Here is a 13130-nt window from a genome sequence, read left to right as displayed (position 1 = left end):
CTCTGTATAAATGATCATTTTTGTAAGGGCTGTAATAGGGATTTCTAAGCTGTTAGAGAAAGCCTGAAGAAACTGCATCTTTTTTTGCATTTTAACATTGGTGACATTTTTCAACACCAAGATAATCCTGCTTGTAACCGAGCCATGTTTCAGTTTTTTAAGCTAAGCTAAGTTTTCTGTCTCCTGGTTCAGTTTGATGTTTTGCATACAGAGCAGTATCGTGTTCCCCTCTGAATTATTAAGACAAGTGAACAACATATTTCTCAGATGTTTGTAGGGATAGATTCATCATAGTCAGATAATCTTTTTAGTTTTACTTGTATCTTTTTCTTCTTTTTTTACTCTTAAAGAAATGTTCCTGTTTGAACAGGCTTAATGAGATGGATACATGGCAATAATGCTCACATTAAGGCAGAACTCAGCAGAATCGTAATACTAATCCTCTTCATCCGGAGTCTTCTTGACCCAAAACATTGACACTAATTTTTCCTGCTGACTTGTTGCATTTTGTTTGCTTATTCTCTTCTCCCTCCTTTAATGCTGCGCACATGTAGTGGATATTTGGGCTGTGGGCTGCATAATGGCAGAAATGGTTCGCCACAAAATCCTTTTTCCAGGAAGGGATTGTATCCTTAAGCTGCTTGCAGCAGTGTCTGGCACTTCATGCTAAACAAAAACAAAGCGCACCAACATATTTCGACTCTTCAGGTTATATTCCTCATGTAATGGATCGCATGGATATCATTTCCCACGGGCAACTATAGAAATTCTATTTCTCAGATTTGCCTGACACCTTGACTTGCAGCCACCCACCTGCTCTTCCTACAGAAACACAGACCCACATGACTCGCTGCTTGCTCTCCTAAGCAGCAGCACTGATCTTTCAAGCATCGTGACAGTCACTTGAAAAACCTGAAATAGAATTTTATAGTTTGCTCCTCCATAGCCAGGAACAAAACTGTAAAAACATACCCTCATCTATCCTCAACTGTTCCCCTTATGTCTTTGTATAAGCAAGCGCAGCAGCCACACAAAAAGCAGAGTTGTTTGTTTTGCTTCATACTGAGTACAAAAGTTCTCCATTTGGGGTTTTGAATAAACATTGTTACATGTGAATGTGAAAAAAAAACATCTAAAAGCTGGTAATTCCTGAGCTGATGGATTAGAACATTCCAGTACATTATGAAAGGCAGTGAGGATACTGAGGGTGCGTAGATATATTTCTGCAAAAACATATTCAGAGGACCTTGAAAGTCAGTGTCTCGCTTCTAAAAGCTTATGATTCACTTCTCAGTGTACCTGAAGCAGAGCCGATCTCAAACGCACATCCTTTGATTAGTCATGCTGCAGCTTTTGTTGAAACTTGCAGAGGGTACAGTTTTTATTATAACCAAAAAGAATGATCCATAGCTCTGTGGGACACTGACCTGGGGTTCAGAGTGCACACTCAAATGCATGCAATCCATTTTTGTCTTGTGTCACATATCACCTGGCACCACATCACATTTCTGTTTTTTAATTTTCCCTTTTTATTTTAAAGTTTTTTTTTGTCTGTTTGTTTTTCAGTCCTGCATGCTAATTTGGTGGTTGTCATTTCATTTTTCAGTTGATGTCTGGTCTGTTGGCTGCATCATGGCTGAAATGGTCCGGGGTAGTGTGTTGTTTCCAGGCACTGATCGTATCCTTAAGTTGAACCTCCATCCAGACTCCCCAAAAATGTTGTCTTGTCTCATCCTTTGTCTGACATCTTGTTCATATCTTTGAACACAGTGGGAAAAGCTGCCAGTCTGCTGTTCCTGTTCAATGAGTGATGAAGTCTGTGTTTTAGCATTGACATTCATTTCAGTCAGAGAGGAATAAATATTTTCATGACAAACATCATTATCATGGCAGGTAAGGAAAAGGTGCAACTTAAAAAGTTAATATTAGCACCTTACTTATGGTTGCCCTGTAACCTGTTCTAGTGAACTACCAGGGTTTATAACTATACCCTTGTTTGCTGCTATGACACATTCAGATGTTTGTCATGAAAATGGTCCATTCTGAATTATAACCCTTGTCATCAATGAATGAACACAATGTGAGTACATCTTTATCATTGTGTATGAGGTTTATTCTGCAGATGTAGTTGGTTTGCATGTTTTCTGAAACTCCCTTTCCCCCTGTCCCCAGTAACAGTGTCATAGAGTACACTGCACAGATACTAATGGATACACATTATCCATTCTTTAGTTAGTTACGGTAATGACAGCATTAGCTTGATCAGAAAAACTTCACCATGGCTGATGTGGGGCCTGCAGTTTTGAGTGTCTTGTGAAGAAGGAAGGCTTAGACATATCTTTAAACTTAAATACTAATTATTACAGTATATATTTTTTTGTCATGATAAAGTTTTAATTAGCATATTAAAAATAACTCTCTGGAAAAGTACTTTATCTGAAGGTAATGAAAAAGAGGCTTGAAACAGAGGCAGGACTTTAACCCTAAATATGGCTACCAAACATGCTAAATGGTCAAATTAATGAATGGTCTAATAAAGTAACTTAATTCTAAAGATAATATTCAATATTTCTATTGGGAGTTACCATGTTGTTAATAGTGGCAGGCATTTACATTTTTTCAATACTGCATTTTGAATGGTCATTAATTTGAATTGGAAGAATTCACTGGGAAATCAATTACTGTGGGGAGTACTTACCATTAATCCTCAAACATAAACCAGGCCTTTATAAGCATTCACTGCAGAAGGTACCAGGCCTTTAAGTGAAGCAGGCTTGTATTTAAGGCAGGCCTTTATATCAGATGCTCTCCATCTGAGAACCATAATGTTTCACACTTTTGTTAAAAAATGACTCACAAAAGACTGTAGTTTTTACACTCACTAAACTTGTGCAAACAAGCCAAAAAGATATTCGCAAGGCATGCACAAAGGACTAAGTGCTTCACAAACTGCACTGCCAAGCAAATAGCATCTTGTCACGACAGTGTTGTTCAAATACAATTAATTGAGCCATTATACATTAAATTGGCACAAAATATCTGCTTTTATAGAAAAATTAGCCATATTGCAGAAAAACACCTAATTCACAAACACTGACACTAACAGCCCCATGCAGTTAGAAGACAATTTTTACCATCTGTACATAAAGTCCCTTAATATCAGTTTCACACTACTGTCCGTTGCTCAACCCCCCACACATACAGGCTGCTCCATCGTATACAACAAAGTGTTTTTTGTTTGAACAAGCTGCTCTCTGCAAGCTCGTTTCAGAAAGTAAGCCGGTTAAGAACTGTGAAATTTGCATCACATCTGTCATCAATCAACTTTACAATAAAGTAGTGAGGACCTCTCTAGCTCATCATACATATACACTACCAGTCAAAAGTTTGGACACACCTTCTCATTCAATGGGTTTTATTTATTTTAATTATTTTCAACACTGTAGATTAATACTGAAGACATCAAAACTATGAAATAATCTGGTTTTGCCATAATATGGATTACAACAGTAGTCAAATAGAGCTATCCATTGTGTACTAACCCTACCTCTGAACAACACAACTGATGGTCTCAAACACATTAAGAAGGCAAGTCATTCTACATATTAACCCTTGTCAAGGCTCATGTTAATTAGAAACCATTCCAGGAGACCACTTCATGAAGCAGACTGAGAGAATACCAAGCGTGGGCAAAGCTGTCATGAGGGGAAAAAGGGGGCTACTTTACAGAATCTAAAATATAAAACATATTCTGGTTTGTTTAACACTTTTTTTTTAATAAAATAATTCCATATATGTTCTTTCATAGTTTGTTGTATTCAGTATTAATCCAAAATGTTGAAAATAACTAAAAACCATTGAATGAGAAGGTGTGTCAAAACTTTTGACTGGTAGTGTAGATAGTATGCTGTCAGAATGAGGGGGCACAGCGCTGGCCAACAAGTGGAAGCCAACCATTATTCACTCGTTGAGAGCGTGATCCTGGCTGTAATAAGGGGCCTGGCCACAAATTTAATACTGGTCTTTATTTGAGGATTTACTGTATGTAAGATCTACTAAGCTAAACAGTGTATTTCACAAAGATCTTAAAGGTTCATTTTTAGAATTAAAACTGATGTAATTTTTTTTAATATCAGGTTTAAAAATGTATGTCTGCCATAAGATTACACAAGCGCTAGTTGAGATTGCATTCAGACTATTTCATAACCGTTTCATAATGCGTTATGAATTTTTTTAAAGTCATTTTTCGAGCATTTTTGCATTTATTAGATAGGACAGCTAAAGAGAGATAGGATTTGTGTGGAGTTGAGAGCTGGGGAAAACAAGCATTAAAAGGCCTTGTGACGACTGTGGCCAGGACTGTAGCCTTGGTACTTGCTGCGTGCACATTGCCTCCTAAGCCAAACAGGGACCCCGTAATGCCTCATCAGCTGATAGAGATTTTTGCAAACAAAAACGAACCTCGTGGAAAACCTGTCACTCATCACTATTATAGTGGAATTAGCTTAATGGCTCTCATACAAAGCTCGTATTTATGGATTAATGTTTATTTCAAACCAAACTGTTCCATAACTTCAGATGAAAATTTTCAAATTTAACACCAAGAGTCAAATTGTTCAAATCAAACCGTTCTACTAGAGCCTGAATTGATGACATGTTAGGTAGACCTTTACAACTCTTAGCTGCATGGTCGCCATATTGGAAAATGTCCTGTCCACATTTTGATATGACAGATGAACGTGTTGTTACACCTTCTAGCATGACTCAAGCATTTAGCCTCATATTTTATTAATGAGAAAAAACAGACCTGATTTTAAAAACAGCTTTTGGACAGTGAAACAGAGATTTGGGACTAGACTGGGCCTCTCCTACTTGTGCTTACATCAGTGTAAAGGATGAAAGAGTAGAAATGGCATCCCCTGTGTGTGTTTCTCTTAGTAGTTTCATTCATGTTGCATCTGTTATGTTTTGTATGTGCATTTGTCCTCAAAAAGAAGTCGCACACTCTACCTGAATCTGGACCTCTGGAGGTGAACCATACCTTAAAGGACACGTTCACAGACTTACAGATGTTTGAAGACAGCATTTATACTTTCTCTTTTAGTAAAATTGTAGTCACATCAGTGTTAAGGAGCTAAACCAGAACAATAGAGACCAAGGTAAAGCAAACCCAGGTAGCTCCCTTTTTATGAGTCATAAGTTCAAAATGTCAGTTAAAATGACCCGCTCCAACCCTGAAAAGGCCGCTCCTTTTGACCTGAACCCAGTCCAGTGCTTTCTTAACTCTGCAACCTTAAGATATTGACCAGTGGAATAAGGTGATCGAGCAGCTGGGGACACCGTCTCAGGAGTTCCTGATGAAGCTCAACCAGTCGGTGAGGACCTATGTGGAGAACAGGCCACGGTATGCTGGGTACAGCTTTGAGAAGCTCTTCCCCGATGTCCTGTTTCCTGCTGACTCTGAACACAACAAACTCAAAGGTAAATGTTCTTGCTTCCTGAAATACCTTTTGATGTGTTGAAAATGTTCTCCTGAGGGCTTTTGAAGTGAGAGGTTGCCTACTAAGAGTGTAAACTTTTTTGTGCTGAAACCATCTGTTAAGAGTGAAACGTTATGAAAGGGAAGGGAGACCAATTGTAAAATTTAAATTGCTGTTTTATCACATGATAGAAGTTGGAGGAATAATGGAGCAATTTCTGTTTCCCGAGCCATGACTCTTCTGCCACAATACGCTGCGGCCTCACTGCTTGGAATTTAAATGAAAGCCATTTTTCTTTTTCTTATGTAGAATTTATCATGTGTGACTTTTCAAATATCTCCTCCTGTAATTGAAGGATTATAATGATGGATCCAAGTTGGCGCAGTGAGTATTCCTCCCGGCACTTGCAAACCAGAAAGAAGAACTTTGTCCCAGAATAGCATCAGTCCATGTGTTTCTCTGCGTGTTTGCAGCCTTCCAAACCTCTGCCTAAAGCAAAGCCCGAGTGACAAATCACTTTTCAGTGGCTGCCTGAGATTAAGGACTTATTAAGGGAGCTGACAGTTCAGGACCAAGTTGTTTACTGTGAGGAGGAATTTACCTCAAGCGTGTTCATGTGTAAATGGAGAGGAGATGACAGGAGCGCTCACAGCTAGTGCTGCGGTGCTGTTGTAAGATGTGGCAAGTAATAAAAGGAGCCCATCTTTTCCTGTCCTCATTAGTTTGCAGAGGCAGGAGTGTGTGACAGCAGTGTGTTTCCCTGAAGTACTCCTGTTGAGCTGCATGTATTGGATGTTCACGTTTGGCTCTGTAAGCTTTGATAGGACACATTGGTGATGCTTTCAGACAGATCATATGAACATCAAAGTGAATGCCCTCAACAACAAAAAAATAGATTAAAAAATGACGACATGGCTTAGAAATAAAATCTCAAATGTTCACACCGCACCTTAAATACACTGCAAATTATTTTTCCCTTAAGAGCACACAAAAGACAAGTTACTTGTTATGATCTTTTGAATGCAATAAAAGGCTAATCAGAGTTCTCCACGGTGGTGTGGCAGGAACACAATTAATACCTTTCTGTGCATGGGGCAACCAAAATGTTGAAACATAAAAATGATGCACTTCATAATCTGTAAAATCTTTCTTCTGAGGTCTTTTAGGATTAGATGTGAAAATGATTCTCATATTTTTACCCCTCTGTTGCAGATTTTTGGGCTGCTGTTTTGTGCAGTCACTCTTTATGGTCTTTTTGAGATTTTAGAATGAGTTTATGTGACTGGTTCTTTGAGTCGACACTAACTTATGGTTCAAGTTAAGGCAGATAGTTGATTCTGCTAAATTGAAACCATGTCTAGATAATAAAAGGGAATAATTTTTGTAACCAGCTTCTGATTTAATAGCGCATGCTGGTGTTCTAACAGTTTTCCTCTGTTTTAAGAGAAGTCTTGTGCTGTCAAAAATAATAGGTTTCCTACTGTTATCAGTCAAACACAATAAAAAGAGTTTAATTTTTAAATACTTTGCATGAACTAAATGTTAGGAGTTTTTAACTGGTCATGAAACAGGCTGAAAGGGTGGCTGATGCCTCTGTTTGAGCAACGAAGGTGTAGTTATTTCTGATTCCTTGACTGCTGCCAACGTTCGTAAAAAAAAGCAGGACATTATTTTGTCTTTAAAATAAGACTGTTGTATGTGGTGGATTAACAATGAGATTAAGTGTACCACTTTATTCACATGGGATCTTTGTATTTGGCACAAAATGAAAGTTTCATCTCTGTGCCTTGAGGCATGAACTGGAATGAATTGACCCCAACTTTTGTTTACCATTTCTGTTTAAAGGCAGTTTGGACCACTAGTAGTGCTGTATAGTATTAGGTAACAATTTACTTTTCTATTGTGAATAAGACTACAGCAAAATGCAGAATACATTATGACATCAATGAAACACACAATTAATTTTGGTGACAAACGGTGAATTAAAACAAAATAGATAATAATTGACTTCCAGGATAGTTCTTCCCATCAAACGGAAACTAGTCTAACGCCTTATTAAATGGATGTTTAAACAGCTGTTAAACGTTTAACACATAAAATACTTCTCTACACTGAGACTTAAAACACAATCACAGTAAAGAAACAGAGATTAAAACACACATTTTCACTTGAAAGGATTTTTTGACATCATGTCATTGCATTCTGTCTTGCCTTAACATCCAGGTATGAGCAGGGTTTCATTGCATAAGCGAGACACTTTAAAATGGAGCTTATTTCAGAATTGCTAATTTAAGTATTGTAACTTCATCTTTAACCGATGCCTGTCACTTTTTCTTTCCAGCGAGCCAAGCTCGAGACCTTCTATCAAAGATGCTGGTAATAGACGCTTCAAAGCGGATCTCTGTGGACGAGGCTCTCCAGCATCCTTACATCAACGTGTGGTATGACCCGACTGAAGTGGAGGCAGTAAGTGCTCTAATTAATACTAGTTAAGACTTTAACACTCAAAGTGAGCTAATCTGCCTGAGCAGCACTAGGTTGTGGTTGTCATGTGATCACATTTGATAGACAGTGGCCTAACAAAATGGGCAAACAACCAAAAAACTGTCAGAAGATTTTAAATCAAACGGATGATTGCTAATTGGTGCACAGGAATTGGTGCACAGAAAAAAGACAACAACGAATCTCTGAAGAGAATCAACCCAAACTGTTGTGAGTTTGGCAGGAATCTTATTTCACTTCAGATAAAATTGAATTAGAAAATATCTTCCTTTGCCTCTCCTCTCTGAGAACGGTGATGCTCTGCATGCAGGATGAGTTGTCTGACAGTGTTTGGTGACGTTCCATCGCACTCTCCTTGGGAACACAATGACTCAGCCAGTGCAAATTGATTTGGCCAGTGATCAGGCAGAGATGAGGTGAATTGTTACTTTCATTCCTCCCTTCTTCTCTCTGGCTTTAAACGGCTCTGCGGAACTCGCAATTCACCCTTGAAAGAGCAGATTTGCATACAGAGGTTGCTCTGACACGACATCAATGTGTCTCATCCCCATTTGACTCTGAGGAAGATTGATAACTTCATCTTGAGCTGTGTTTTTGGTTGTTTATTCCAGCTACAAATTTACCTTTAGACGTTTTTGATATTTTCCTGAAAAGGTAAACCAGAATGAAATGATTTTATTGAAAGACATTAAATGCAGCACTCTATTTAACCAGCAGTAAGCTGAGTCTGTAGGTTGTCAGTCTGGATTCCCCCCAACAGTTCAAGTGCTGCACATTTTTCATTCTCTGTACTGTTAGTTGGAATGCAAACATGCATTTAACCTACAGTAATGGAAAACCTAGAAAATGACCTGTCATAATAAATGAAAGACTCTGAAGCATTTATGTGACGGTTTTACGCTCTAGTGGTTAGACCGCCATGTTACTTAACAGGGAAACCCAACGTGGGTCCATCAGCAGTCTTTAGACCATAAACCTTTAGGTCAGCGTTAGGGATGCAAGTAAAAGCAAACAAAAGGCGGGGGAACTTTTACCAGATTTACAACATTTTGACACTTGATATGGAAACTATTACAGAACAAAGAACTCTGGCAATGACAAGTTGAGTGGAAGATGCGTGTTTAGAGTTAGCAGAGTGAAATATATAAAATGACAGGTTCCTTCCATTTTCTTTCAGCCACCACCTGCGATCACAGACAAGCAGCTGGATGAGAGAGAGCACACAGTGGAGGAGTGGAAAGGTAGGGAAGAGCCTCTGTTCCCCTCTTCTCTTTGATAAGCTGTCATAAGTACTTAGCTTTTTGCAGTGTGTTGCATAAGAGTTGGTCTGTGTCGGTGCTTTGCAGCCTGTGGGACGTTTAATCTTTCTCAAACTGATCCACATTTCCCTGTGCATAGTTCAAAATCAGAACTGCACTGCTGTCTGCTGCACAGTCCTACTTTTCAACAGGAAACAACTAGAACACATGTTGCTGTCTTGTCCTCCTGGTTTCCTGTTGTTTTTTGAAGTCGTAACCTTGTTTACAGGTGATCTGCTTACAAAATCAGATTTTCACCGCAGTATGATTATGTGGGGGGATTCTAAAAAAAAATGAGGGATTGTTTAAGCTGTAAAAGTTAATATCATTACCCTTTTTGTTCCAAAGAAGCTAAAAATATCAAATTGTGTTTCCCAGTAAGATTAAAAAGAGGGGGGAAATAGAAGATAGAGCAGTAGCTCGCCAAAGAGAAAGTTAAATGTGTAGATTTTTCCAAAGTAATTCATTAACACTAGACGGAAGTCACAAACTGTGCCCCCAGACAGTGGCTTTTGAGGTAATTTTGGGCCCATGCAGTGAGGCCCACTACAGTCATGTCTGTTTTTAACGCAGTGCTGCCTGAGGGCCCAAAGATCATCATCCAGTTTTGGCTTTCGGCCTTGTCCCTTTTTGTATAGAAGATTCTCCAGGTTCTCTGAATCTGTAAATAACACCATGAACTTTGATGGTGAAATCTCTACTTTTTTGGGGGTAATTTTATATAGAGGAACATTATTCTGAAATTGTTCAAATGTTAACTCATGTAGTCGCTCACAGAGAGATGAACCTCTTCCCATCTTTACTTCTGATGGACTCAGCATTTCTTTCGTAATCTTTTTTTACCCAGTCATGTGACTAACCTGTTGCACATTAACCTCATTAGTTGAAGAATGTTTCTCCAGGTGTTTTTTTGTTTTGGCATCCCAAATCTTTTTCAATGTTTCTTTCTTCCTGTTCTCATGTGTTTGACATGTGTTGCTTCCATCAAATTTAAAATGAGCATATATTTTTCACAAAACAATACACATTTTCAGTTTGAACATTTAACATGTTGTCTCTTTCTCTATTTTCAATTAAACATATGATTTTAACGATTTTCAAACCATCAAAATCTGTTTTCATCTGTTTTAACACAGCATCCCAACTTCTGTGGAATTGGGTTGTTCTTAAAAAACAATGTGAATACATGAAAGCATAATGTAAAACATTAAAACACATAACACACATAGAGGTCTATAAAACACATTTAATTAAGGGTTATCATCATCAAACCAAAAAAACATCAAACTGATGTTTGTGTTTGTAAAGTGGTACCTAAAAGTAACATGTCAGGAAGTTAAGATGACAGTGGACCTGTCACTGAACTCTTAGAAATACCAGAGAAAAAAAAGATGTCTCGTCTTCATTTTAACACCCTCCTCTTCAGTACTGACAGAGTGATAATGACAGCAGAAAACTCACAACTGTAGTGTGACGTGTTGGTATTTCCACACAGAGAACCGTGGGAGGACTCATCACATCTGTCTTTTCTTGGGAATAGTTTGACATCTTAAATCTGCCATTCTTTTTTAGATGGAGGTGAAGGAAACCACTCAAATAAAAGATCAAATAATAAAATAGTAATTGGCAGTTCTCTTGAAAGTGTCACCAATGAATTGTTTTTTTCTTCTTTTTCACTTTCTGACTGACTGAAACCTTTGTCATCTGTTTTTGCAGAGTTGATATACAAAGAAGTGTTGGACTGGGAAGAGAGGACAAAGAACGGCGTCATCAGGGGACAACCAGCGTCCATAGGTTAGTGGAGTTTCATGTGTGTGTGAATACATTTCTGCCCGGTGTTAACCATTCTTGAGCTCATCAAGTCCCTTCATGTAACCACACAGTAGTTGACTGAATCAGCAAACTAAAGCATCAAGTAAGGTTCTTATGACATGTTGAGTCAGACCCTTCTGAGGTTTAACACAAATCTGCAAGTGACACAGGATAATTAAGCAGAATGGAGATTTTTTTTTTTGCCAGGACATTGTAGTGGCTGTTGAAGACGTGCTATAATGCACTTACTTAGCATTTTATATGGCTCAAGTGCTGGCCCTTTTTTTTACCTTTATACACAAGATTTATACCAGTATATTGTGCAGTTAACTTTCTCTCATCTATTCAATGTTCTAACTGTGTCTGAGTCTGACTGTTCTCAATGATCAAGGTTTATTTATATGGGACAAAATCACAACAAAAACTTGTCTAATGACACTTACCATGGCAGCAAGTCTAGACTGTACTCTCTGAACAGCTGATCAGTGCACTGCATGCAAAGAGCACGTCTGTGTTGCGCCTGCAAATAGTGCAAAAAACGAATCGGTTTCCTGGTGGCAAAGTAAAGGGCTGAAACATTTCTCAGTAGAGCATACACCTGGATTGGAGTCTCTCAAAATAAGCTAATGTGCGTGGGAGAGCAGGCCCCGTCTGCAGAAAACTGTAGCCTAGCTTGCGTGCTGTATCTCATTAAAGGGGCCAAGCTGACCGGCATGCATTGTGGCTAGTACAATTACATTTAGCGAAATGTAACTTATAGAACCAAACTTCAAAAGACTGAAATATCCCTTTGACAACAGTGACAAATTCCTTCTGACATGCAAAAACAGTGTAGAAAAGCTCTAAACCATTATGTCATGTTCAAAGCAGGGGCATTTTTTTAGTACATGTAAATGCTAATGTATGTATGTATGGATGTATGGATGTATGGATGTATGGAAGCTTAGCTGGAGGGACAGCCATTAACCATCATGCCTATTTTGTGCAGAGACATGCACTTTTAGACCTCTTCTCAACAGGTGAATTCAGGGTGTACTCTGGGAAAATATGCAGCCCTTTAGTTTGGCTGTAAAGGAGAAAAATGCAAAGAATTTAGTCAGGCCAGTGCTAACGATTGAGAGGTGCAGGTAGACGTGGGAGGAAAAGTTGTAGTGCTACAGGAGATAGTTTGCACTAACATGAGGCCTGACATCGTGCTCTGGTCGCTCAGTCATTGGAAAGTTTATAAAATAGAACTGACAGTGCCCTGGAGGACCCAGTGGAGGAGGCATATAAAAGGAAAGAGCTTGTACTTGGCAGCAGAAACAGAGCAGCGAGGTTGGAAGGTTAGGGTTTGTCCAGTAGAAGTAGGATGTAGAGGGTTTACTCTCACTACTGGGAGTGCATGTCAAAGATTTTGAAAGACAGTAAAGGAAATGTCAGACGAAGCAGTTAAAACCAGTCTGTGGATCTGGATGAAGAGAAAAACGGTTAGTTGGGGTCAAAACAAAAATAAGAGAAAATGTCTATACTCTTGTTTAATGTATTGCTCTCTCCTCTCATTCCTGAAGAAAATGAGGGAGTAAAGGGTAGGAAGAGCATACAGTCTAACCCTGCAAGGATGAGTTCTCACCCAAACAGGCTTATTGTCCTCGCCCTGTCCTCCTTCCAACATCTTAATACAGATTATTTTTGCTGGGTTTTGGCTGGTTGGGTTCAGTAAGGGCAATGTGGTAGGGCAGGTAGATTTAGTTATGTCACTACCTTGGAGTCTGGGTCTGTTGAACATGGCAATACTGTATGGGTCCGGTTAGTAAATTGGGGTGTTCTGTTAGCAGATATGATGGACGGTGGGAGCTGGCATTAAGGAGGGTTTATTCTGGGACACCAGATATAAGTTTTAAGCTTCTCCGATGTGTTCTGGGCCTAACTTCACAAAACGTCAGTGAAGGGAGGTTCACACTTGATAACCCCAGTGATGTACTGGCTCCAGCTGCCCATCTGTCTGATCTGTCTCGGGCTGTGAGAGACATGAGGAGCCATCTGGCAGGTTACGGAA

At 38.9% G+C, this 13130-nt stretch overlaps 1 protein-coding gene across 4 annotated transcripts in view; it reads left to right on the top strand.

The window, feature by feature from the left end:
- The window catches only part of mapk8b (mitogen-activated protein kinase 8b), a 37127-nt gene that overhangs the window by 22796 nt on the left and 1201 nt on the right, over positions 1-13130 (top strand). For all 4 annotated transcript variants that reach the window (XM_034708078.1, XM_034708080.1, XM_034708082.1 and 1 more), the window contains 5 exons: positions 1607-1678; positions 5299-5481; positions 7822-7946; positions 9160-9223; positions 10997-11074. In XM_034708078.1, coding sequence (XP_034563969.1) covers positions 1607-1678; positions 5299-5481; positions 7822-7946; positions 9160-9223; positions 10997-11074 — 522 coding nt within the window. The remainder of the gene's footprint in view (positions 1-1606; positions 1679-5298; positions 5482-7821; positions 7947-9159; positions 9224-10996; positions 11075-13130) is intronic.

Source organism: Notolabrus celidotus, chromosome 18 (genome assembly GCF_009762535.1).
Source record: "Notolabrus celidotus isolate fNotCel1 chromosome 18, fNotCel1.pri, whole genome shotgun sequence".
Taxonomy (NCBI): domain Eukaryota; kingdom Metazoa; phylum Chordata; class Actinopteri; order Labriformes; family Labridae; genus Notolabrus; species Notolabrus celidotus.
Note: the sequence above shows the minus strand (reverse complement) of the source record. Positions and strands in the feature narration are given on the sequence as shown.